Source organism: Aspergillus undulatus (assembly GCF_047715775.1).
Source record: "Aspergillus undulatus strain CBS 261.88 unplaced genomic scaffold BDV17scaffold_40, whole genome shotgun sequence".
NCBI classification, from domain to species: domain Eukaryota; kingdom Fungi; phylum Ascomycota; class Eurotiomycetes; order Eurotiales; family Aspergillaceae; genus Aspergillus; species Aspergillus undulatus.
In genome coordinates, this window is record NW_027396644.1 from 75,754 (window position 1) to 101,410 (window position 25,657).

At 51.1% G+C, this 25,657-nt stretch overlaps 8 protein-coding genes across 8 annotated transcripts; 7 read left to right on the forward strand and 1 right to left on the reverse strand.

The window, feature by feature from the left end:
* Positions 1-7,549: 7,549 nt before the first annotated feature.
* BDV17DRAFT_268899 (uncharacterized protein) lies at positions 7,550-8,406 on the forward strand. Its single transcript, XM_073758515.1, has one exon. It carries the CDS (start codon positions 7,839-7,841, stop codon positions 8,121-8,123), a length of 285 nt encoding a protein of 94 aa, XP_073613514.1. The 5' UTR covers positions 7,550-7,838; the 3' UTR covers positions 8,124-8,406.
* A 474-nt stretch (positions 8,407-8,880) lies between these two features.
* Positions 8,881-10,141, forward strand: BDV17DRAFT_283099 (uncharacterized protein; the record flags this gene model as incomplete). The annotated part of the gene is made up of 3 exons (XM_073760300.1): positions 8,881-9,188; positions 9,219-9,391; positions 9,489-10,141. 3 exons carry the CDS (start codon positions 8,881-8,883, stop codon positions 10,139-10,141), a joined length of 1,134 nt encoding a protein of 377 aa, XP_073613515.1.
* A 160-nt stretch (positions 10,142-10,301) lies between these two features.
* On the reverse strand, positions 10,302-11,366 carry BDV17DRAFT_293259 (uncharacterized protein; the record flags this gene model as incomplete). The annotated part of the gene is made up of 1 exon (XM_073762558.1): positions 10,302-11,366. One exon carries the CDS (start codon positions 11,364-11,366, stop codon positions 10,302-10,304), a length of 1,065 nt encoding a protein of 354 aa, XP_073613516.1.
* A 729-nt stretch (positions 11,367-12,095) lies between these two features.
* On the forward strand, positions 12,096-15,178 carry BDV17DRAFT_293260 (uncharacterized protein; the record flags this gene model as incomplete). The annotated part of the gene is made up of 4 exons (XM_073762559.1): positions 12,096-12,964; positions 13,008-13,370; positions 14,011-14,694; positions 14,752-15,178. The coding sequence occupies 4 exons, from the start codon at positions 12,096-12,098 to the stop codon at positions 15,176-15,178; spliced, it is 2,343 nt and encodes a 780-aa protein (XP_073613517.1).
* Positions 15,179-15,864: 686 nt separating this feature from the next.
* Positions 15,865-18,146, forward strand: mfs56 (putative MFS multidrug transporter; the record flags this gene model as incomplete). The annotated part of the gene is made up of 6 exons (XM_073763902.1): positions 15,865-16,171; positions 16,225-16,568; positions 16,696-16,731; positions 16,784-17,285; positions 17,345-18,009; positions 18,060-18,146. The coding sequence occupies 6 exons, from the start codon at positions 15,865-15,867 to the stop codon at positions 18,144-18,146; spliced, it is 1,941 nt and encodes a 646-aa protein (XP_073613518.1).
* A 399-nt stretch (positions 18,147-18,545) lies between these two features.
* Positions 18,546-19,797, forward strand: BDV17DRAFT_293262 (uncharacterized protein; the record flags this gene model as incomplete). Its single annotated transcript, XM_073762560.1, has 2 exons — positions 18,546-19,077; positions 19,532-19,797. The coding sequence occupies 2 exons, from the start codon at positions 18,546-18,548 to the stop codon at positions 19,795-19,797; spliced, it is 798 nt and encodes a 265-aa protein (XP_073613519.1).
* Positions 19,798-20,577: 780 nt separating this feature from the next.
* On the forward strand, positions 20,578-22,704 carry BDV17DRAFT_268903 (cytochrome P450). Its single transcript, XM_073758516.1, has 4 exons — positions 20,578-20,842; positions 20,902-21,098; positions 21,169-22,167; positions 22,222-22,704. The coding sequence occupies exons 1-4, from the start codon at positions 20,638-20,640 to the stop codon at positions 22,348-22,350; spliced, it is 1,530 nt and encodes a 509-aa protein (XP_073613520.1). The 5' UTR covers positions 20,578-20,637; the 3' UTR covers positions 22,351-22,704.
* Positions 22,705-22,962: 258 nt separating this feature from the next.
* On the forward strand, positions 22,963-23,556 carry BDV17DRAFT_293264 (uncharacterized protein; the record flags this gene model as incomplete). Its single annotated transcript, XM_073762561.1, has 1 exon — positions 22,963-23,556. The coding sequence occupies one exon, from the start codon at positions 22,963-22,965 to the stop codon at positions 23,554-23,556; it is 594 nt and encodes a 197-aa protein (XP_073613521.1).
* Between the last annotated feature and the right edge of the window lie 2,101 nt (positions 23,557-25,657).

Below are 25,657 nucleotides of genomic sequence, written 5' to 3' on the forward strand. Positions count from 1 at the left end.
TATCCTTTAGCTACTTCACTAAAGAAGTCAAGATACCGCGACAACAGACAATAGCAGGCCTGGTTGCGAAAACCTGGCCTACTGCTGCCCCTAAGAGAATGGTGCCAGGATGTCTTTCCCCTCTTGCTCTCCCACCTCCTGAACCCTCCAAACATCTTGCAAAGCGCGCTCCTTGCGACTCCTTTATTATTCGACCCTGGCATATAAAGCATTTTTTTCTGGCTATTTCGCGATTTCACGAGTTTATAGTATCCTTAGAATAAGTGACTCTATTTTAATTTGGCTGCAATAATGTCCAAGGAGAGACAAAGGCAAAAAAGTCAATAGAAAAGATGTTGCAGCAGCAAACAGCTATATTCGCGGAGTAAACCGCGAGTATGATCAGGAATGCTATAAGATAATCTATCCTGATAACTCCCCTGCTCTGCAGGAGAGGGTTATATCAGTTTATGTTTTATAAGTATTCCTTATACTACCTTGTCTTGTAGTGTGTGAACAAATTGCTGATTTCTTATTTATTTTGCCTTTTAGCTGGGCATCCAAAGAATACAAGAGCCTCCAAGACCTGATGAGATGCGAGCCTTCAGGAAGAAGTGGTGGTGTACGCCATATCTTGATAACCCGTCCGACCCCCCGGCTACAAAGTCAGAGTCTCAGTCGCAGGCACATGCTGCCGCCGATACTCCCAGCTCAGCCGCTGCCACAGAGCTAGCCCCGAATTAGAGCCTGACGCCGATGATTAGGCAAACATTGATAGCGAGACAAGCTGGAGGAGAAGCGTCTGGGCAAAGTGGAGGAATCAGAGGACTGGGTCCGTCAAGGATGGGATTTGTGAAGGCATTCGAGAGGTGAAGCCAGCCTGAAAGTTCGCTTCCATGTCAACCAACCATAAGCATTATCATTAGAGATACTTGAGATACCCCTGCAATTGACTGGATTATTATTGGTTAATCAGGTGCCAGTGCATTCACTTTGCTCGCTCAGATCCATTGCCAAGGGGACTGTCCGACATGTTTGGTAATGATTGGCCTTGCCCCTGACTTGGTCCGTATTCTGACCCCGCAGCTGAACAGATGTCAAAAGGAAGGAAGGTATGAGGCTGAGCCTGAAGTTGTTGGTTTAAAATACAATAACAACAAGAAGGACAAACGACCAATCTTTTCGAACCACCGAAAGAAGGAATAGTATCTCTACTTACTGGTCAATCTTCCATTCCACAAATGCCCGAACGGCTGCGGCGTCTTTTCCACCGTGCATCAGGACGAAGCCCCCCAGTTGCACCGAGAAACACTACATCACAGTATGGGCTGAAGCAGCTTCGTGAGGCATCGGATACCTCTGGGCCCGCGGTTGAGTATGTACATACCTCTCAGGGAAACTTTAGTGGCGATCTCCATGACTGATCTTTTTTTTTTTTTTTGGTTGCGTAGTATCGTCTTCGTGCACGGCCTGACCGGGTCTGCTGGCGATACCTGGCACCATAAAGACACTGGATTTTACTGGCCAGCCACTATAGGCACAAGCAACGATGCACCTGCGCGGGTTTTCACCTTCGGATACGATGCGGATGTCGCTAAGTTCTGGCAGCCCGTTTCACAGCTCGGGATTGATAATCACGCGAATAATCTGCTTGGGTCTTTGGCGCGTGTGAGGAGTGAAACAGAGACGGTATCTACCTACCTTACCTTTCATTCCTATTCCCCCAGAAGGGTTTTGGATAATAACATCGACAAGGAGACCCGCAAGGTTGTCTTCATCGCGCACAGTCTCGGCGGCTTAGTCACGCAGAATGCTCTCTGTCTGTCCCAGACCAGCGCAGAACGACACATCAGAGACGTCGGAGACAGCATCCTAGCTATCATGTTCCTGGGCACGCCGCATTTGGGAGCTGATCTTGCGTCCTGGGCGAGGCTGGGTACGAGCATTGCGAGTCTTGTCACTCGTCCGGCGCGAGACCTCGTGCGGGTTCTGGAGCCTGGCTCCGAGATGCTGGCGAGTATCCAGGATAGGTTCCATAGTATTTTAAGGTCGAAGAGGGATAATGGTCAGGAGATACTCATTACCTGTTTTTATGAGGAGCTGCCGATGCTTGGTGTTGGGGAGGTTTGTTACCTTCCTCCTTCTCCTTTTCCTCCCTTTTCGCCTCCCCCCTTCCCTGTTCCGTCGCATGTGAGACTCATACTAGGAAATTGCCTTGCAGATTGTCCCAAGAAGGTCCGCAATTTTGCCCGGATATCCAAGCTATAGCATCCATGCTAATCACAGAGTAAGCAGCTCGAAGAATACTGTAAGAAACTATAACACGGAACTAATTGCTTCAAGGAAATGACCAAATTCCCAGACGCCGAATGCGACCCCTACCAAGCCGCGATTGGGGAGATTCGCAGATGGGTGAGGAGAATGCAAGAATCAAGTGCAGCCCAAAGTGCGTGATTTAGCCAGTGATCACCCCAGTGTAATCGTCTTGGGACTAAAGTGAGGGTCATCATCAGCTCTTGGCACCCTCGAGGCAGAGATCCTCCAGTCTCTGTATACACCCGGCCACGACGATGACCTCGTCCAAAGAATTGGCGACCCTCTAGAGGGCACCTGTGAGTGGCTGTTACTCCACCCGCAGTATAAGAAGTGGAGTGAAAGTGCTCAGTCGGATTTTCTCTGGATTTCTGGTGATCCGGGCTGTGGAAAGTCCCATATAGCGTTGTACCTGGTCCGGCTGATTAAAAAGGAAGTGTCACGGCGCTCAGGTAGCGGTGTCTGCTCTTTCTTCTTTCACCATGATGATGAAAAATGGAGTACTGCTACAGCTGCTCTTTGCAATCTTCTGCATCAGCTCCTCAGCGCCAATCCAGTCCTCATCGCACATGCCGTGCCGGAGTATAAAATCAAAAAAGACAAGCTCGCCAATGACCTCAGTGCTCTGTGGGGCGTTTTTACTGCCGCAGTAGGGGATAAACGATGCGGCCCTGTGACATGCGTGATTGATGCCCTTGACGAGTGTAAAGACTCTAGTCGGACTCTGCTTATGAAGAAACTATCTGATTTCTACAGCCGCCAGCCCTCAAACCAGGACTTCGGGGCTCTCAAGGTTCTCATCACAAGTCGTCCGTACAGCTCTATCGTCTCCTCTCTACCACCAAGGCGACTAGAGCTGGAAAGCGAGACGTCCGCGACCACCCGAGATGTTGAGCGACTCGTCAAATTCCGGACTAAGCAAATATGCCTGGAAAAGGGCATCTCGGAGACTGTGCGCCAGTCCCTCGAGCAAAGGCTGCTAGGAAATGCCGACCGGACTTTCCTCTGGGTAGCGCTTGTGCTTCAGATGATCTGGGAAAGCGACACGGCATCTCAGAGCTCTCTAGATGAGATATGCGATACCATACCGATTACACTCGATGCTATCTTTTTGAGGACCCTAGAGAAAAGTACGAATCCCGAGAAGGCGAGGACAATCCTGCACCTCGTTGTAGCGGCTGCTCGACCGCTGTCTCTGGCCGAGCTGAATGTTGCGTTTAATATCCGCGAAACTGACCAGTAATATCAGAGCTTAGATCTCGAACCCCAATTTGAGCGGACCGTGAGAGGCCTCTGTGGCCTGTTGGTTAGGGTGATTGAATCCACGGTATATCTTGTTCATCAGACCGCGAAGGAATTCCTGGTCACCACCGATGGCCGAGAAACCGACATACCCTGGAAGAAGTCGCTGTATCCGGTGCGATCAAACGCGGTTCTTGCAGAGCGATGTATCTGGTTCCTTTTGCTCTCTGATTTCGAGGCCTGTCCTCTCGAGTACCGTCATGTCAAAGACCAGGTCGAGCACTCGAAAGACGCCCACCGATATGACCATATCCACAAATACATGCAGAAGTTCAGCTTCCTATCGTACGCTGCATCGTTCTGGGCAATCCACTTCCGAGAGGCAAAGATACCGGAATTCTCACCACTCATGCAGCTCTCCTTCACTATTTGCAACACCCTCTCAGGGCGATTCCGAACATGGTGGCAGATATACTGGCTGCAGAGCCAGGAAGGGACGCTCTGCCCAATGCATTACACAGAGCTCTTGGTGCGGAGCTTCTTCGCACACGATGGCGCGGTGCGACTACTCCTGGACTCTGGAACCAATGTAAACGAGGAAGTCGGCGATAATATTATCTGCACGACCGCTCTGAATGTAGCGTCGGCTGCTGGACACGCGGAGGTGGTCCGGCTCCTGCTCGAACGAGGGGCAAATCTCTCCGCACGTAGTGGGCTGGGTGTTACTGCGCTATTCCAGGCAGCAGCCGCCGGACAGGACCGGGTGGTGACAGTGCTGCTAGACGCAGGAGCAGATATCCAGACGCGAAACGACATTGGGATGCCAATTGTCTTGTGGCCGGCATGTTATGGCCACACGGCCGCACTGCGGGTACTGGTGTCAAGGGGCGCAGATGTGCAAGCGACTTTCAACGGAGGCGAAACGGCATTACACTTCGCAGTGATGCGCGAGAACAAACCAATGTTGCACCTGCTACTCGATGAAGGCATTGATGTAAATGTGAAGACTGTCTCTGGTGAAACAGCGCTCCACCGAGCCGCTCAGTTCGGGCGTACAGAGATGATCGCCGCGTTACTCGACCGTGGCGCCGATATAAAAGCCACAAACCACATGGGCACGACCGTATTACTCTGCGCTATCCTTGGAAAACAAGAGGAGGCAACAGCCCTCCTCATCAGACGAGGAGCCGACGTTACCATCGCGACTCGTCATGGAATGACGGCACTTCACATGGCTGCAATGTACGGCCTAGCAAACGTGGTCCGCCTTCTCTTGGACGCAGGGGCTGCGATCGAAGCGAGAGACATAAGAGGTCGCACCCCGTTGCATTACACTTGTAGTATAGGGAAGGAGGAAGTGGAGGACATCAAAGACACGATATCCGCGCTGCTAGACGCAGGCGCTGACCTCGCAGCAAGAATGACAAACGGCGAGACCGCTCTCCATCATGCGGCGTCGACTGGATCCGAAAATCTTGCGACATTCCTGCTAAGCAAGGGCGCTAACATTGAAGCCAGTGATGACCAGGGAGTTTCCCCTCTCCAGCGTGCAGTCTTCGACGGCCGTGAAAACATGGTTAAGCTTCTAGTGGCTCAGGGGGGCAGTATAGACCGCAAATTGGACGGACACGGCTTAACTGCGCTACATTGGGCTTGCGGAGAAGGACACGCATCCATGGTTGATATACTGGCGAAGACCGGGGCTGACCTCAGTGCCCAAGCCTCTCGAGGAACGGCACTGCACTACGCAGCCTTTGCCAAATCGCGGGAAGTCGTGCAGACATTGCTCGACAATGGAGCCAATGTCAGCGCACAAGGACCGGGAGGACTAACCGCACTTCATATCGCCGTTATCGACGGGAACGAAGACTTGATCGAACTATTGCTGAAGGCCGGTGCAAACGTGAACGCAAAGACACACAACGAGGGCGCGTCCGCACTCCATATAGCAGTTTTCCTAGACCCCACCAACATCGAGATCCTCCGCCTGCTACTGGACCATGGCGCGGATGCCGATATCCGAGGCGATAAACCACAAGGAGAGACACCCCTGCACATAGCCGCGCAGCATGGCAAACTAGCAGCAGCCGCATTCCTCGTCACCCGCGGAGCAGACGTAAGAGCAACTTACGCCGACGGAGAAACAGCCCTACACCGGGCCGCTGGCTCAGGAGAGGCGGAAATGGTCCAGTGGCTCTTGGAGCATGGCGCAGAGATCGAGGCCCGCAGGAACAATGGCGACACCGCGATCTCCCTAGCTGCAATATACGGCCATCGCCGAGCGGTTGAAGTCCTGGTCCAGAAAGGGGTCACGGATCTAGAGCTTGCTAGATCCATGATCTATGCCGCTGGCGGGGGGCACCTGGACGTGATGAGGGTTCTCAAGATCCACGGAGCCTACATCAATGTGCAGGATACCAGCGGGACGACAGCGGCGCATATGGCGGCGGAGCAGAACCAACCTGCCGCTGTGCGGTTGCTGTGTACCTGGGGGGCAGACATCAGGCTGAGGAATTTCAGTAGACAGACTGCACTTGATGTGGCCGTGTCCTTGAACCACCATGAGGTTGCGCGGATTCTCCGGCAGGTGATATTATCCCGAGCGTAGGAATTTGATTATGGAGCGTAGGTATCGAGACCGAGGATTAGATACTCTCTTCTAGCTTAAGAAATTAAAGGCACCTGAGATACCCCTGTTAGGGAATATATTCCAGCATCCTTGGCTTTTGGGCTACTTGGCACTATCGATCTTCAGCTGAGGCTGATTCCGATTCCGATTCTCGAATTAGCCCCCTGTAGACACTGCACATATACACCGCCAGTTTCATTTGTTCTTTTTTCCATAGTAATGCCTACCTCTTGTGAAGTCACTGACACACCAGTGAAAATAAATCAAGTTCCTTTCCCAAAACGAGGTGAGCCAGAATATGCTACCAAGTTCGACCGCTGTTGCTCCCCCAGATGCTCCCCCAGATGCTCTTCTCCAGAATCCAATGGAGAGACTGCGGTCACGGATGAGGCCTTCGTCACGGTTTAAAGGAGGGCGTTCAACTGCGCAGTGTAAGGGACTGTTGGATGGGTAGTCGACATCTTGTTGACAATAGAAGTGATGATCGCTGGGAGAGGTAGAGTTGGTGGAAGGAAGGAGTGTTGGTTAACAAAGACATGGCTTAAGTACTCATTATCTAAAACACTTTGCACTGGCCCCAATACACCTGCTGGCCCTTGCCCGTTATTCAAGAGACGTCGTTGAGAGAAGAGTTGGGGGATGTGTTACTGTCAGATTGGAAATGTTGACGGTTCTGTGAGCGGCTTGTACATCTGCACTATGGGCATATCAGATGGGTGCTATTGCCAGTATTAATGAAGCATCTATATTGAACTTCTTAGAATTGTTGGACTTCATGGTTGTGTGACAAATTTTGGTGTACAGTCAGAACTGTTGGAGGCTACTACACTCTCAAGGAACTCATTCTTCCAAATCTGATAACTCTGGGCACTCAATCGGCATCATTGCCTTTCCTTCTTCTCCAATAGGTTCCCTTCTAATAATAAGAGACACGATAATAGAAGTATAGATGATATGAAGCAGGTATAATGATAAAAATAAACGAGGATTGGATTCTGTCTACAGCTGCGCCGGAAGTGGTTACTGTTCCTGCTCTCTTAAACCAGCGAGGGGAAAATCAGCTCATAGAGCTAATGATAATCATTTATTCTAATAACCAATTAAAACACCACATTTGGCATTCAGTGGGAATCATAAACTAGTTCTAGCGCAAAGGATGAAGGGCGCCTTGGCCGATCAACCCCCCACTACTCACCTACTCGAACGAGAAGGGCAATGGTCTTTGCGTCCGTAGTGATTGGCTCGGTAGGATCGACAATTGCGTCGATCCTGCACACGCCCCCTAAGCGCCAGGTCTGACTGCATGGATGCAAACGAATATGTACAAAGCGCAAAGCTTTTGTTATGTTGGCATGTTTATAGGCCATAGGTCCTATCCACCTGCCTGTGGAGCAGGCCTGAATTATGCGAAGTGAAGTGATCTCACATTTGAGACGGGGCGGCAATATGTACACCAGTCCACTGATCCTCCCTCGTTGATAAGACCTCATTGGAAACTGTTGACGGCTTTGGAAAGGCGACAAATGTGATGTGAACTATAAGCTAGACGGAGTTGGACGACCAACGAATCCTGTTCTTGCTGCTGGCGCGTACTAAGTCTCATGCGAGTCATGCTGTATATCAAGTCGACGCGTATATATGGGAGAAATCGGCATACATATGGTGATCTCGAGGTATGAACAGGTGGTCGATGTTGCTGTTGGGACTGGTATCCCATCAGCATCAGATTCCCCTTCGATACTCAGTACATCCAGTTTCTATTATCACTCGGTTTCCATATGCTTATCCTACTATCCATACACTTAGCCGCAATGCCTCAAACCATCTGCCTGACTGTCTTCCCCAACGTCGCAAGGCCTGCCCATTTCCCTGCCTTTATCCCCACGGCGACGCTGATAAGAAGGGCAAAATCATTCGCGTTATCGGCAACCCTGCTGCCACAGGCGGAGGTCTGACGTAGGGCCCGGTCAAGGAATGTGATTTCCTCGCATTGGGAGAGAACCGCGACAGATGATGAGCTCTCGCTTGTGCTTGGACGGGTTGCGGTGCAGGTAGCTCGCTCCGTTTCTGGACGGAGTCGTCCTTGACGTCGAAAGTTCGGCTCCAGGGAGACAGGGGGACAAAGCCTCACGAGTCAAGAGACACGAGTCACAATCAACGGCTGACAGTGGCTGCGCATGGATGCTGAGCAATCTTCAACAAGCCACGATGTCACCAGTGTGCACCAAGAGTGAGCAGAGCAGAAGAAGTAAATGATTGCATGTTCTGAAAAAGCTGATGCAGCGGAGTGAAGACAAGGGCTGTGAGGTATTCCCCTGCTCTCGGACCCGACGGTGTCGGAGCTCAAAGGAGTCAAAGCCCGAAATTTCGGCAACGCCGTGATACGGCATTCTGGCCAATCGCTGCACGGAGGAAGAAATGAGGCACTCGGTGAGGGCTAGCAACAGCAATTCTCCACTGAAGATGCGTGTCTCTCATTCTGTGGCGGCTGGGAACTGCACCTTCAGTGAGCTAAACAGACGGATTGCTAATCGCTTGAAACCCGGAGAACCATGCTGTTAAGTTAGGGCTAGCAACCCGCCGTTGAACAGCACTTTATTGACAGAAACTCTAGTTTAAAGCCTTTGCGTCGAGTGTAAGCTGACTGTTACAAAATAAATAGCGTAACCACTCCCATCCTTCCTACCAGCTCCAACACAACTTCAGTCATCCGCGAAATGCCCGCCAAAACAATCCTCACCCTGGGCGGCTCCTACGTGGGCATGAACACAGCCCATTACATTCTAAAACATATAATCCCATCTCCCCCCTCGCCGGAAACATACCAAGTCGTGCTCGTCAGCCCCTCCGACCACATCATCGTGCGCCCCGCGACGCCCCGCGCGTTTCTGGGCGATGAGTACTTCGATCAGGATAAACTGTTCGTCTCTTTACCGGAGCAGTTTAAGCAGTACAGCGGCGAAGATTTCAAATTCATTCACGGCCTCGCGAAACATCTCAACCACAACAATCGCGTGATCACCGTGTCCTAGGTCACAAGTGACGAGGGCGCAAGGGCAGAATGCGAAATCGGGTATCACGCTCTGATTATCGGGACGGGATCCTCGACTCCATCGCCCCTCCTAAGTCTCAATTCAGGAAGCAGCACAGACTTGAAAGCAACCTGGACCTCCTTCCGCGATGCCCTCCCTGCCGCAAAAGCCATCGCCACTTGCAGGGGGCGGACCAGTGAGGATCGAAGCAGCCGGTGAACTAGGCGAGCATTTGAATGGGTGGCTGCGCAATTTCAGCCGATGATTCGGCTCTGATTTGAATTGGCCGAGAGTTCAGATTACGGTTGTTACGTCTAGGCCTGAAATTCTGCCTGTGCTCCGCCTGGCGATTGCGCGCTCGGCGGAGGGCTTACTCCGCGATATAGGAGTTAAGGTTGTGAAGGGTGTCAAGGTTGAGTCGGTCTCGCCGGTTGATGAGTCGGAAGCCAAGGATGAGCTCACGGGGAAGACGGTTGTCAGGTTGAGTAATGGAGAGACTCTCCATGCGGACTTGTATATCCCCGCGTATGGAACGAGGCCGAATACGGCTTTCGTGGACGACGAGCTGAAAGGGCATGACGGGCGGGTTAAGACGAATCCCCAGACATTGCGAGTTGAAGGCGCAGGCGACCGCGTCTACGCCTTGGGCGACGCGTCGGATTATGCCCGGCCGGCGGTACATATCCTCATGGAGGCGATCCCGGTGCTATGCACGAACCTGAAGCGGGATGTGTTGGAGCATGCGGGGGAGTCGGTTCCTGGGGAGGATAGGGTCTTCAAGGCTGATGAGAGCGAGACGCATCTTGTGCCGAATGGAAGGAATAAGGGGGTTGGCGCGGTGAAGGGGTGGAGGATGCCGAGTTTCTTTGTCTGGTTGATTAAGGGGAGGGATTACTGGTTGGGCATGACGGATTGGAGTGGGAAGCAGTGGGCTAAGGAGAAATGAGATGGGCATGAGTATAGCGAGTGAGATCATCGATTATACTAGCTAGAGTAGCTATCTAATATATAATACCGTAGTGATAGACAGTGAATGAAGTCAGATATCAACAAGAACCTGCAACACTGAGCTACGTAGTAGAGAAATGAAGCAGTACCGGGAGCCATCAGTGCTGGTCAACCGACTGGGCCCGATATCTCGATTGGCGGCTGGATTCCTCTTCCAGATCGAGAGGAGGCGACGCAGATTTCGTAGCGGACTTGTGAGATGGAGGGGATTCGTCTTGCGAATTGAGCGAAGACAAAGATACCAAATCGGAGACATCGGGAGGAGGCCCATCCTGTCCACTCGCGGCCCAAGCAGCCTCGTTTTGCTTCTGCTGTCTCTTTTCTCGAATGGCATGTTGTGTATAAGATGGCCGCACGGTACGGTCCTCCGCCGAGACAATAGTTTTGGGTATCATCACTAGAGATGGCATGGCATTGCCATTTGCAGCCGGCCGGACATCATCGATGTCCAGACATTCGATGTCCTTCATAAAGTTATGCCCTTCAACCATGGCGGTTCCCTTGCCGTTGTTGTCCAGTACAGTTACATTGACGCTGTCATGAACCGCCACCACAGTTTCAGGAATCTCGAACCAGTCCAGAAGCCCAGAGTACCCATACTGCCTAAACAGTTTTCGAATCTCACCAACGTAGTCTCCGGCATCCTCAACGTCGTAGCGCGAGACCACAACTGCTGTCAGCGGCACTGTCGGAGGGAAGTAATCCCCACCGGCGTGATTGGGAAAGTCTAATAGAGCCGCCTCGACTCGATGAAAGAAGTTGGATCGCACCGCCTGGTTGTCTTTCCACGGCATCGCAGGTATCTGGACGCAAATGGCCGCAAGCGGGCTCATGATGATGGCGGCAAACGACTGCGCGCGAAGAACCCAGGAAACCCCAAGAGGCCTCATATCACCGCTGAAAATCAGCATACGCGCCTGGTCATCGGGGAGGTCATAGATGCCTGTCGGATATTCGTTATTGAGTCGTTCCCGCTCATGCATTCCAGCTTCCTGGGCCCGCATGTATATCTCACTTCGTTTTGCCTCCCATTGCAGCCATGGATCATCCGGATCGTCTCCGTTTCCCTCGTCCGCGGCTGATTCATGGTCTTCAACCCATTGCTCCGTTGGCTCGTCTTCTCCTCCTGCCTCAAAAACACCGATCCCCAGATCGCCCGCCATAGTATGTATGATAGAGATAGTGGATAAACAATGAATGTGCTGAATAAGAAGTGTTGATTGTAATTAAATAGACGCGATATAAATGCATCAACAAAGGAGAGCAGATCAGAACACGAGTTCCCGCCGACTTTGACCTGGGTCGAGATTGCTCCTTCCCTGTGAGAGATCGCAGGCCCTTCCTCGATGCAGGCAGCGGAGTGGTGAGCGTCTGCCATCGTAGACTGCGCGACAGGGCCGAGATGCTCTTTCCTCTTCAGCGAGCGCTTAGTTCTCTCGCAACCACGTCCAGTCATCGTTGAATACGCCTTGCAAGATTCTAGTTTCCATGACTAGCTTCGAACAGGACGAGATAACGCTCTATCCCTGCTTCACATTCAGGGCGATTTTATATTGGCTTCTTATGACCCGCAACAGCAGAAAACGTCCGAAGGGAATCACGAGAAACGGTAACTGAGTCGTATTGTCCTATCGTTAGCACTAAGAAGACAATTTATCTACAGCCTAAGATGCTACAGATACAGTTCGTTGTAGCAACCTTGTTTCAGCTCACTCCAGAGAAAAAGGAACAGTAACCTGGAGAGGGCATGAATACCTGGCATGCGTCTAACCTATCCACAACAATCACCACAATTTCCATCAGAATTACACCTCGCACTGCCCAACGCTCCACCTTCAAAACTATAGGACCAACGCCCCCCATCGAATATTTCGACTTACAAAGCCGAAAAAATGTTCAGATTCGTCGAGCTCACACTTCCTCTCGAGAAGCCTGCTGGAAATGAAATTGTTCCTCTCGCTGTAAGCACATATGGCGCGCATAAAGGCGAGCACGGAGAGCCCACAAATAACGAAGGAATACGACTCACAATCTTCGAACCAGCCGTTGGGAATCACACCCACACCGTCATCCTGTTCCACGACTTAGATTCAAGCGGGACGCAGTTCGGCGAGGAGCTCATACGGGAGTTCATCAAGCTCAGACACTTTCCCGCAACGAAGTTCATCTTTCCCAGCGCTCGCGCCCAGAAGGAAGAGGAGTCGTGGCTCAACATAGCCTCCTCCAGCAACACAAACCCGGACTCGACCATCCAGGACAAGATCAAAGGACTGGAGGAAAAAAGCCAAATACATACGCAGCTTCATGGCCGGCGAAACACAAAAGCTCGTTGTCGCCGATATTCCTACCAAGAACGACGGCTTCGATCACATTGTCCTGTTAGGGCTAGGCCAGGGTTGTGTGCCGCAGCTATAATGAACTTTCTCGCCGGCAACAAACAGTTAGGAGGGTTCATCGGGATGAGCGGGTATATACCACTAGAGGAAGAGCTACTCGAGATCTTTAACAAGAAGCCCACGGACATCTCAGTCTGGATACAAAGTCAACATGCCTCAACCCGGCTCACGTTCAGGCCGCTGCCTCTCACTCCCCAGCACAACGCCCCGGCTGAGCAGGAAGCGATCGATTTAACATGCGGAATCTTGGACCGCGAACACATGAACATCGACGCCTGTACTTGTGAGATTCTCTATGTCATCGATCCAGGAAGAACGGGCGCCGTGCGGCTGAATGGAAATGCACCAAGCATTTCAATATTGGGGTAGGTGTCCCGACTTCAGACAACGTACCTGGCCGGGCCATAGCTTGCAGGAAGCCCATCGCCTGTATACTTCATTCTTCTTGGGCCACGGCGATGCAGACGATGTGGTCTCCGTTAAGCGGAGTCGGAACATGCGAACCGTCCTGGCTGACTGGGATCATCTCGGTATGCCGGTTACGTACAAGGAATACCAAGGATTGGGGGACGGGTATAAGTCGCCCGAGGTAATCAGAGAAATTGTTTCTTTCCTTGTGCGCGAAGTCGGCTTTCCGCCTCTGACTCATTTCGATGAGCTGAAGGAGATGAAGGAGGAGCGGGCGGCGTACCTTGAGGCTGAAGGGGATGATAAGGATGAGACTGAGCTTAAAACGGGAGGATGGAGGCTTTTCCTCCGCGCAGGTCGAGAGTGAGGTAGAGCTTTTGTGGAGAGATATTCCAGAAGTGATGGACACACGTTCTTGCGTATGCCAATCTGAGTGAGATCGCGTCACACACTTTGCAAGGGGGTATTCTGCAGGTCACGCTAGATAACTTGAGGTGGTCAATCAGGTCAAACCTTTATTCCGATCCTCATTCCGATAAACTCCATTTCGTGATTTGTAGTATGTAGTAAGTAGGTACCCGTGTGCTCCAGCTTCTTACATCGAGCACAGTAGGGCAGCGCCTTACGCACAGCACCATCCCGTTTACCCGTAGAATTCCAGATAGATCCAGCAGTTTATATTTCTCTCTCAGGATCTAGGTTATTTGTTCTGGAGTCATGATCGACCGATGGGTAACCAATACAATGGGTTGCGATTCAAAAAAGATGGTAAACCTTGGAATGACTTATGTAAAGCATATCTACACCTTTGACTCATTCCGCATGTTGATACCACGATGGAAGAATACGGACAAAAGAGTCTACCTGGTGATAAAGAGACTCCTTATCACACTTTTCTTGTTCCCTCACTAAGGAGCCCCCTGTCAGAGATATAAACGCTGCGCCCATGAATTTCCAACGAATCGATCAAGTTTCATCAGGAATATACTCAATACTGCTCCAGCACCTTTAGCTCCTCTGAATCAACATCCTACAAAAAAACAACAAGCCTACAACATCATCAAAATTACTACACCTCTCGAATTCACACCTTCACCACCCCACGAGGAGTCCGCCTCCACCCCCGACAAAACCGACCGTTTCGAGCGCATCCCCCTCTTATCGTGAACCCTATAGGAGATAACCACACCCAAACGATAATCCTCCTCCACGGCTTCGGCACAAACGGGCAACTCTTAGGGCAAGAGTTCCTTGCCCTAACCTCGCTATCGACAGAATTCCCCAGCGTGAAATTCATCTTCCCGTCTGGTCTCCGAATACGCATGACCATGTGGAAGTGCGCATGGACAAAATGCTGGTTTGATATGGCGAGCCTGGGGGATACGAATCTGCGCTCGGAGATTCAGGTCCCGGTTCTGAAAGGGACAGCGGGGTATATTAGGGAGACTATTGATGAGGAGGCGAGGCTCCTGGCGCTGTCAGGGCAGGCTATCCTTGGTGGGATCAGTGAGGGGTGCGCGGCTGCCATATTCGCTTTGCTTGGAAGCGATAAGGAACTTGGGGGATTTATTGTGATGAGTGGGTGGATGCCCTTTCAAAGCGAGCTCGAAGCAATGCTGAAAACGTCCGATGAAGAGGATGATCTTTTCGAGGCCTACGAAGGCGAAGAGGTGGAGCAGAACGCACAGTCCTTGCAATGAATCAATATGATCCGGGAGATTCTCGACTGCGACTACGTTGACAGCACTGTGGACGGGTACCCGGACTTCTCATCGCGATCCTGGCACGGACGGCATATACTCAATACGCCCCTCTTCGTCGGCCACGGGGATGAGGACGGGCCGGTCTCTATTGAGTCTGGACGAAAGATGGAAACTATCCTTGGTGACGCTGACAAGGGCTTGGCTATTCCTGTTACGTGGGAAGAATATGAAGGTTTTGGACACGGATACAATACACCAAATATTATTGATGATATTGCATCGTATCTGGTGAATGGTCTTAATGTTCCTTACAGCGCGGATCTCGAAGAGCTGGATAATTCTGACGCGGATGCAACATCAGATGCTGAGGGAGAGGTTGTCGACGAGAGCTCAGCCGACAAGGATGATTCATTTGATCATTTGTACGTTGACCTTCTGAGTCTCTTCTATTGTCATGATAGAGATTAAATGTGCAAAATGACGTTGATGGCGTTGCTTGGTTTTTGTTTAGAATCTATTTAATTTTGCATTCACTCCAAGCAGTTCTAGGTATGAGAAGAGACGAGAGCAAATGTTCTTCTTGCGATCACCGCATAAGTCATACATGGAAATTGGAGCTAGATAGCTACCTAAAGTAGTACATCGTCCTGGGAACTAATATGGGAGCCGCCTGATTGTTCAGCACAGCCACCACACCCCACATACCAATTCGAACCTCCCAGTGGGCTCAATAACGATGTTCGAGAAGCAGGGGAATCGTGGTCGTGGCCTTTTGCGTGGCGCGGCCGGGCTGTCGAAGCGCATACCCAGCCGGGTATAGCGTGCACAGCCCTACAAACTGTGAGACATCAAGGCTCACCAAACTAAACCAATTGCAGTAGCCATATCGTAGCTTAATTGGGTAAGCGTCGTATCTGGTTTGCAGGGTGGAAATTGACGGCCAACCAGAGGTTCTCAAGGCAGCTGGGCGTTGCTTGTCTGTTCTCGTTTGGCTGGATGCAATTTTGAGTACCCCGTCGCTAATCAATCACCAGCCTCAGCGGGCGCTGCAATACGAAGTACATTCTCAAGACAGATAACCAGCCGGAATGCTCTATAAAATGGTCTTGGTACCCAGGCTTTGCAAGGACTCCTACGGCCTCCTGCATATCATCATGGCCTACTACCTCTACAAGAAGATCAAGGCCTCCCGGGCGGCCAAGCAGGAATCAGATACATTTCCACTTGAAACCCAGTCCAGTCCATTCGAGCGCAATGCGTCGCAAGACGGCGACACCCTGGCCTCCACGAACCCAATCGCATCACAAGAGAAGAACCCTTCACCAGAGGCCGAGGCCGAGAAGCGCAGGCGCCGCACTTATCGATGGAAACTAATCGGCGCCTTGTTCATGCCCTACCTGCTCGCAACACTCGATCTCACTATCGTCGCGACGGCCGTTCCATTCATCGCGTCGCATTTCAGTATGCATGGCCCTCCGTTATTTTGAACTGACGCAGACTAATGAAGTATGTAGACGAACTAGACGAACTCAACTGGATAGTCACAGCCTTCACCCTAACATCCACCGGTCTGATACCTACATTTGGCCAACTAGCAGATGTCTTTGGCCGACATGCGGCTTTACAACTGGCGACATTCCTCATGCTTGTCGGGAGTGTCCTCTGTGCGGCTGCGCAAACGTGGGGTATGCTCCTCCTTGGTCGTGCCCTCCAGGGAGTGGCGTCAGCTGGCCTGATGACAACGGTTATGATTGTTCTCGCGGATAATGTGACACTGGAGGAAAATGCGAAGAATAACTCTACGTTTGCCCTTGTTGGTGGGGTTGCGTATTCTGTTGGGCCGGTTGTTGGAGGGTATGTCTTCTAACCTTACTCCTTGTCCTCGATCAGAATCGCAACTAATGGCCTTATAGGTACCTTACTGACGTTCGTTCACCTCATCGAAACACAAACCCCGAAAATGTAGCTAACCTGCACCTGCGCAGTCTAACTGGCGTTACTGCTTTGTTATATCCATCCCGGTAAGCGTTGCCCTGGGCATCAGGTCACTGATTCTAGGGCTAAACGGTGCAGATTGCCTTCGTCTCTCACATTATTATCTACCTTCTCCTCCGCAAGGAGCTCAAAGCAGCCCGATACCCCCATCGCGGCTCCAACCTCTCCTCTTTTCTCTCAGCCCTCGCCACCATCGACATCATCGGCACAATCCTCTTTCTATTCGGCGTCGGCCTCATAATTCTCGGCACAGCATGGGGCGGATCGACATACCCCTGGACATCAGCAAAGGTTCTAGCACCGCTAATCGTGGGCGGGGTCTGCTTCGTCTTCTTCTTCTGCTATGAATACCTTCTCGAAATGGGGACCTTCGCTCGCATACTCCCAGCTCAGAAGCCGATGCTCCCATATAGTTTGTTTAAGAAGCTCGATACGCTCTGGCTTGCAATATTGCAATTTTCCGCTGGCGCGGCAATGTACTCGGTTTTTTACTACATTGGGATCTACTTTACCCTCGTTGAAGAGTACCCTGCTAGTAGGGCGGGTGTGCAGTTGCTTTACTATATCCCCGGTCTAGGAGGTGTGTCCCTGACCCCCACACAAAAATAACCCACAATACGCTGACAAGACTCAAACCAGCTGGCGTCTACCTCGCAATCCTAATGTGCAACACCATCCCCGCCCAAACTTTCCACCCTCTAACACTCGGAACAATCCTCGAAACTCTTGGCATCGCACTCGTAACCTACGGCATCAGAGCGCAAAAGACCACGCTCCTAAATGGGATGATGGTCCTCGCGGGCGCAGGGACAGGAATCCGCATGATGCCGTCAACCCTCCACGCCGCAGGCATCTGGCCCGATCGCATCGCCGCAGCGCTCTCTCTCCTCGAATTCGCTGAGCCGTTCGGTGGCACACTAGGTATTACAATCATGGGGAGTGTGTTTAATAATAAACTCTCCTCTGGACTGGCTTCCATTCCTGCAGCTGGTGGTAGCAATAGCGTGTCTGCGGAGGATCTTGGCAGTGGTGATGCGGAGAGTCTAAATTTTATCAGTTCACTTCCTAATGACATTCAACGACAGGTGAGACTTGCAGGACGGGATGCGATTATGTGGGCTTATATAGCCATCTTGCCGATCCTGGGACTCAGTGTGATCACGGGGCTGTTTATGGGGAATGTTTGGATTCGAAAGAAGAGCAAGACGGCATCTGAACATCCTGTTGAGGAGGGAGGTGAACGCGCGGAGACTGCGGGTGAGAGTGAGGTTATTTATGTGCCGTACCTCTATGCGTTGATGAAGGTGAGTGTGTCTGGTTCTGTTGATGTTGTCTTACTGATTATCTGCTCCAGGGAGTCGAGAAATACAAGCGTATTAGCCGGCCGGTTCTGAGCACCAATGGAGACTCGCTAGAGGAGCAAGCCTCGCACGGTAATTAACTCGTGATTCGATGTCCTGCACCATGAACAGGCTCATAAACCCTGAATGGATTATACAATCCCAAGCTTTCTACTATACCTCCAGTACCTCTCCGAGGTACACTCTGTTCGCTTCTTTCCCTAAGATAATTCACACGTTATAACAAGGGCACAAAGAAGACCTAATAAGATCCAATCAAGCAAAGACCCTTCGTCTCGGATGTTTTTACAGCTCATTGTTGGGCCCTGTGTTGAACAATAGAGCCTTCCTTTATTGTTTCTTTCAGCTTTCATTCCCCTCGTGGAACAACGTATATATTCAACAAGGAACCCAGACTCATCCACCCGTAGCGCAAGGCCGGATCGCAATAACTTTGACCGTTATACTACAAGCCCTATATATAATATACTGGCCAGAAGATGCCGTCCACCTGGCTAGACCTATACATCGGCATCGGCCAATCTGCCAGCGAGCACCACCAACGCCACTGGGCCCTAATCCTCGCTCCCCACGGACACACGACGAACGTCTCAATCTTCCACATAACCGGCGGCCCAGCAGACTACCAGCACAGCGCCGAGGCCGGGCAATCGATCCACAACCACCCCTTCGCATATCTCGCGCCGATCGGCTCGATCCCGTCGTACATGCAGCTCCGCGTCTTTCAGATCACGCATGCGATTGTGCCCCGGCGATGCCAGGAGTATACCGTTGAGGTCCTGGCGGAGTTGGAGTACCAGGGGTTGATTCGGTTTGGGACGGTGAGGTATTTTTGGGATATGGTGGGGGAGTCGATGTGGGAGGTTGCGTGTCGGACGAGGGATGATGAATGCGATACTGAGATGGAGGGGGATGGAAATGGGGATGGTAAGAATGTCCAGGATCGAGAGAATCCTGTCTCGCCGGCGGATTTTGTTCAGCTGGGTGATATGGCGCGCTTTGTGGGGAAGAGTCAGTTGGAGTATTGTACTTGTTTTTTCTGAGTGTCTGAAGATTCCTTGACAGGATAATATATATGCCCTGTAGAGCGTCGCAGTGCACTGATATACTATTATGACGCGAAGATCCGGTAGGTCGCTGGCCAGACTATTACCAAAAATTGAATAAATATTGAGAAAGGCTGCATGTGTGCTCCTGACAGTAGAGCAAAGGCGGGCTTAGGTATACTCCACCTTTACATCGCCGCCGGCCCAGCCGAGCAACTGAGTTACTACGAGACATGGCACCCTCGCCATTGGATGCTCGTCCTAGAGCATAGGGACACAGGGATACGAAGTTACTACCACGTCACGACATCGACGACAATAGACAAACCAATAACATACACCCACCGCGTGCACAACGTTCGCTTTCTCGAAGATCCAGCAATAGATTGTGACCGTTTCGTGGGGCTCAATCCCAGCAGCGCGCTGGAGCGAGGTCGATGCCCTGATCCGGTCCGACCCTGCGCAACGATGCCAGAGTTATGTAGCTGCAGTACTGGAGAAGCTAGCATGGACGGTCCTTCTGGCCTCTGGAACGTTTGCGTGGCTTGCTAGAGCGACTATTGAGCCGTCGTTGTATGACCTTGTCAAGGCGGATCCCTATGGTAGTGATAGTGCTTTTGCGCTTCTGCTCTACGCGCTGTACCTTCGGTATGGGGGACTGAAGAAGGAGATGTGCTACTACTAATTGGATATTGGCGTTGGAGGTAGGTTTACTTTCCAGTTTAATTTTATTTATGGTTTTGGTTATGGTTTTTTGGGATTTCTGATCTCCCTAGCTAGTTATTCTCTTTGATTCGAGTTGCATCCATTAGAATTTTGCTTGCCAATTTGGGTGGTAGTGATAGACATCCCCGTCGAGCGTTCCTCAGTCAAGGAATTTTAGATCCTTTGACTTTCAGGCATCCTCTATGCTATGGAACCCTGCGTGTTACGCATCTTAATACAAAGAGGAATATCTTACACGGCTTCCCTTTGTATCTATTGTGTAACCCCAGTGACTCATGCTTCCATCGAATACGCCATATGAAGCAGTGTTGTGGGAAAGTACTCGCGTATCCCTCTTCCACCACTATGTTTCTGCATTGTCTCCTTCTCCCATAACTCTCTTTAATTGCCCGAGAGGCAATCCTCCTTGTCCCGTACAGAACATAGATCCATAAGACTATGCCCCGTTACAATTTCTTTAATTTGTAATCTATAGTACTATCTTATGCAAGTTACCTTTTACCCCGTTGATGGTCTGTTCCTGGTAATGCTGGTTCAGTGGCTGACAATTTGCGAGTTACCGATCAATTGCATAAACCCCATACTAGCTGGGTCCACCCAGAATAAGTCTAGGGTAGTACTGGGTGATATGAAGCCCCCCACAACGGTCCTTCATGCTTACTTCAGCAGCCATGCAAGGGTGTGTTTCACGTCGTACTTATATCCCCCGCGACCCTCCATCTCCAACTCCACGTTGCCCAGCCTACCAACCTCACTCACAGCCCGGTCCACTTCGATCAACTTATTCATCAGAGCCTCCATGTGGTTCCCAACAGCATCAGAGGAGGTTGGGATAGTTCTTGTCAGTCTCTTAGGGGTCTATCTCATAAGAACGATCCGAGACTATGTGAAACTAAGGCACTTCCCCGGACCCCGGTGGACGGGCATTTCCAACTGGCCTCATAGTTTTGCGTTCCTTAGTGGACATTGCCATGAGTGGTATGAAGAGGCTAATAAGAAGCATGGTACGGCCTATATTCTCCCAACCTTGCCGCATCTGTCTAATGTCATTTCTTCGCCTCAGGTGTAATCGCCCGCGTCGGCCCCAAAGTGCTGATTACGTCCTCTCCCGACGTCTTGATGCATGTGAACAACAGGCCTGGCTATAAGCGCTCCGACTGGTACTACAGTGCCGCTCGACTCGAGTACCGAAGAGACAACGTCTTTAGTCAGACTGATAATGCAAAGCACGAGCACCGGCGGAAACAAATGGGTCCTGGTGTAGGTCCTTTCCAATTTCTCTCATTCACCTTCACATTGCATCATCGGGGCAGGTAGCTGACAGGAAAAGTACTCCGGTCGGGAGAATTTGGATCTCGAAAACGCTATAGATCAACGGGTTGGAGAGTTCCTTGAGGTCATCCGCTCTTACGCCTCGGATCACGAGGTTATACCCATGGACCTTGCAAAAAAGGTGCAGTATCTCACCCTAGACGTGATCAGCAGCGTTGGGCTCGGCAAAGCATTTGGGATGCTAAAGAGCGACCACGATGTGGACAACTACATTCAATCAAGCGAGGAAGGAATGGTCATCATGAACATCGCTCTCGCGATGGGGTTTAGCTGGCTTGCTCAAGCTCCATGGATTGGAAGGTTCATTGCTCCCTCGCCCAGAGATACGAATGGCTTTGGAAAGATGATGCAAACATGTTTCCGATTCGTTGATGAGCGAGCTGCAAAGCCCGCAGATGATCGGTCTGATATGCTCGCCTCGTTCATGCGCCACGGGTTATCGGGCGATGAGCTCCGTAGCGAGGCGCTTGAACAGATCATTGCGGGCTCTGACACCACGGCCGGTGCAATACGCGGCATCCTCCTACATCTCATGACCAATCCTCGCGTTTATCTTAAACTCCAGCGAGAGGTTGACGATGCGGTACGTGCCGGTCTTGCTCCAGCAAACGGTAAAGGCCTTATATCAGCTGCTCAGGCAAGGCAACTCCCGTACCTGCAAGCCGTCATCCGGGAGTCGCTGCGCGCGCGACCACCTGTTGCAAATATCTTCCCGCGAGATGTTCCAGCCGGTGGCGACACCGTTATCGTCGACGGGAAAACCATCTACTTACCCGGCGGCATCTGCGTCGGATACTCGGCGTACGCCATGCACCGGAGCGAGAAAATCTACGGCATTGACGCAAAGGCGTTTCGGCCTGAGCGGTGGATTGAGTGCGAGGACCCAACGAAGCTGGCTGAGATGACAAGGACCAACGATCTTCTTTTTGGCCACGGCAGGTTCCAGTGTCTTGGGAAGCCGGTGGCGCAGATTGAGATTGGGAAGACAGTTTTTGAGGTGAGAAGATATTTCTGTCGTGTCAGTGCTATGCTAACAATGAAAACACCGAAGCTCCTTCGCAACTTCGACCTGGCGCTTCTTCAACCGACGCAGCCCTGGAAAGCCCAGAACTACATGGGGCTCTTCGTCATCTCGGATATGTGGGTGCACGTCACCGAGAGAAACCCCGAGGCTGCTTGATGTAGTTGGAGCTGTTGAGCCCTGGCCCGGCGGTTCTTTTGTTTGGCCCTTGAGGAACCCTAACCGCGGGCCACCCCGGGAACCTATCCAACTCTCCATTGAACCACATCAGAGTTGACGCCCAGCAAACCACGTAGTTTTTCTTGTTACGCGACATCTCCTTCTTTGTCCCCATTGTCTTCCCGTACGGGGCTTCGTTCGTACCGTGAGAGGCAGCCAATAGCTACTACGGAAGATCTGGAACAGGGGTGCATGTAACAATGGTGAAAGGATAACAATGATTGTAGGAAACGTTTATCACTCCGTTTTTAAATATTCCCGTTTTTTATCTCTAAGTCTCGCTTTATCAGTCACCCAGACCAGGATTATCATTATCCAGAAACAATGCTGCTACAAAGGCCCTGTGGTCTTTAGGCTGCATAGTAACACAGCGAACAAGTCTATATCAAGCTTCTCGAGTCTAGTGGAAGGTACCTATGTACATTCAAAACCTCACGGCAATTTTGCTTACCCAAAGACCACTCACCAAAGCTCACCAATCCACTTCATGCCCAGCAACGTCACTTTAATACTCCCAAAACGCCAACTAAAATGTCCCTCCCCCCAAACACCATGTCCCTAGTGGTCTTCATCCACATAGAACCCGGAGCCGCAGAGCCCCACACCTGGTCTCTCGCCCTCGTCCCACCGCAGGAAAGCTACAAGATGGAATGTACATTCTACTACATCTACAACAACCCCGGCAGCCCACTCGTCTCACGGCAAGCACCCAGCAATTTGGGATCCCGTATGAGCCCCACAGCATACAGCAGCGTGTACAAGATCTGTAACTTCCCTGAGAACGAGGAAGATGATGTTCTTCGCTTTTTGGAGGAGGCTGTTTGTGAGGAGGAGGGATCTTGGGATGAGATGCTCATGGGACGGCTTATTGAGCGGGGTTGGATTAGTATGTCTAAGGCGTTATGTTTTAACGATATCTTGTGGGAGAATCCGGCTAAGGGGACGGGTGAAGGAGATGAGGGCAGCGAGGAGGAAAGCCAGAGCCAGAGTGAAACAGACGGTCAAAACAGCGAGGACGTCGAAAATGAGGTCGTCCGGATGCTTGAGGCCACGAACGCCAACGCGCAAATCATCGGCGAGGCTCCAGCGCCGACGCCTGTAACCACAGATACAACCGCTGACTCTGGAGAGGAGTCATGGGATTAAGTTGACACTGAGATGCTCAATTCCATAATCCAGGGCGCCCGTTACACAGCTAATTGGCGGGCCTCCTACCACTCAGTTGACGCGGGGGCAAGTGCCGCGTGGAAAAGCCAGTCGTGGAGCGTTATCTTTCATGGATGGGACCTCGAGGAGGCGTCGAGGCCGTCTTCCAACAGGTGCTGAACTAGCTTTTGGGTCTTGAGTTGGCGATATTCACTTGGGCTACTCGTTTATCAATACATGTAGATACAGTGCTTTGGTATGCAATTTCATAATTCTTGATTGTTCTTGGGTCTCTATATCTAGAAAGAATCCTATTGTTCGTTCTATATCAACAAAAATTTTCCTAGGAGTCCCTTAGAACTATGTTCCTCTACGCTTTTAGTGCCACTATCCCATTGTTACTCTATTATTGAAACTTTGTAGCATTGTGGCCACTGTGTCGGGATCAGTCTGTAGCAGCAGGTAATAAAATGACCCAGTATGTGAGGCTGAGACATACTTTCACAGTAAACGTCTCCAAGCCATTGTACCCACTCATCAAAGGAAAAGGTCCGCATCCGCAGTGCAGTGCTATCCATTACAGTATCCTACTGTGAACTGAGGCACGTCTATAAAATCTACTTCTCTCAACCCCGGGCCCTGTGAGTTCACCAAAACGCCGCGTACTCTCTCCTTTCAAATATCTCAAACAGTTACAGCATCCAGCAGTACCAAAGTAAACATGGCTCCTTCAAAGAAAGCAACCAACTCCCCAAGCCTACCCAGACAGCTAAAAAAGCTCTACATCACCATCGCCATCGGAAAACGCAATCCCGGCCAACCACACAACTGGATCCTCATCCTAAATGAAGAGCAAAGCATCAGAAACCAACGCCTCTGGTTCATAAAGAGCCTTCCAAGCGGATACAAGGTGAGCTACTCGGACCTCGGCATGGATGCAGGCATAGCTGCGCGTCACTTTCAATCGCTGCACAGGGTCGGTTGGGTTGCCTCGAGTACGGAGACGGAATTCCTTACCATCGTGGATTCTGCGGTAAAGCAGCATGAGAGGCGGTGGCTTGAGGTTTTGCTTGAGAAACTTGCAACCTTGGAGGGCGTTATGATGGACGCGAAGACTTTGCTTTGTGAGGTCAAGGCTGCGCCGGATGAGCCTGGTGGTGCATTATACTAGGAGAAGCAGCCTGAGCCTGAGCCCCAAAGTGAGGAAAGCGGTCCATCCAATCTAGCAGCTTTAACTTCAACTTTCCCTGACTCCAAGCCCCAGCCTGACAGCGTTTCCGATCAAGAAACTGCCTCGGACCCAGATGCGCAGGCTGAGCTGAAGGAAAGCGAGAAACAGTGGTGCTGCTACAAGTTGGCTTCCTGTGAGCTGGAGAGTGTAACGAGCATGCCACCTATTGCGACAGAGAGGGCTGTAATGAGGATACGCCACTGCCCTGTTGCCAGCGGTGTTCTACCCAAGGTGCAGTCGAATGATCGGGGCCATCTTCCAGGCCTACCCTTTCAGAATATGGTGTATCAGCTCAGGTTCGATGTTCTCATTTCGCTATTCAGTCGGAATTCCTGCAGGGAACTCTTTCAATCCTGTTATTCTTTGAAATTGCATTCTAAACAACGCGGGCTCTTTCAGACAATCTTAACCAAATCACGAGTCACACCATGCCAAGTCTTTGCCTATTTCATTTGCCTTTTACAGAGTCCCCGAGTAGCAGCTATCATGATCATAGTCAGGGTCTTTGACAGGATCACGCAGTTATGCGCATAAAGAACGAATGCCATTCAACTGTGGCGCATTGTACCTCCGAAACCAGAAATATGTAGATATGTCAAGCCCAGCTCACCCCTCTTCGGGCAATTTCCTCAGAGAACAGTCCCGTAGACATCCCCGTTGTAACATAAAAATGGATAACACCCCACAAAAAAACCCAGGTTGTCACGATTACGTCTTCGTCGCAGTAATGAGGATCTTGAGGCTGTGAAGAGCGCGTTCGAGGTATGCCCTGGGCATGAATTGGCGTCCTATTTTCTTGGAGAGTCTGGTCGAGGAGTGGATTACTAATACTCAGAAGAGGGAGTTGGAGGGGGATATTGCGATGCTAGA

Excerpts from the sequence above, each read along its gene's own strand:
- BDV17DRAFT_268899 (XM_073758515.1), top strand. The coding sequence starts at position 7,839 with ATGAACAGGTGGTCGATGTTGCTGTTGGGACTGGTATCCCATCAGCAT.
- BDV17DRAFT_268903 (XM_073758516.1), top strand. The coding sequence starts at position 20,638 with ATGTGGTTCCCAACAGCATCAGAGGAGGTTGGGATAGTTCTTGTCAGT. Across the intron at positions 21,099-21,168 it reads GGAAACAAATGGGTCCTGGT|TACTCCGGTCGGGAGAATTT; the intron begins GTAGGTCCTTTC and ends TGACAGGAAAAG. Across the intron at positions 22,168-22,221 it reads TTGGGAAGACAGTTTTTGAG|CTCCTTCGCAACTTCGACCT; the intron begins GTGAGAAGATAT and ends AAAACACCGAAG.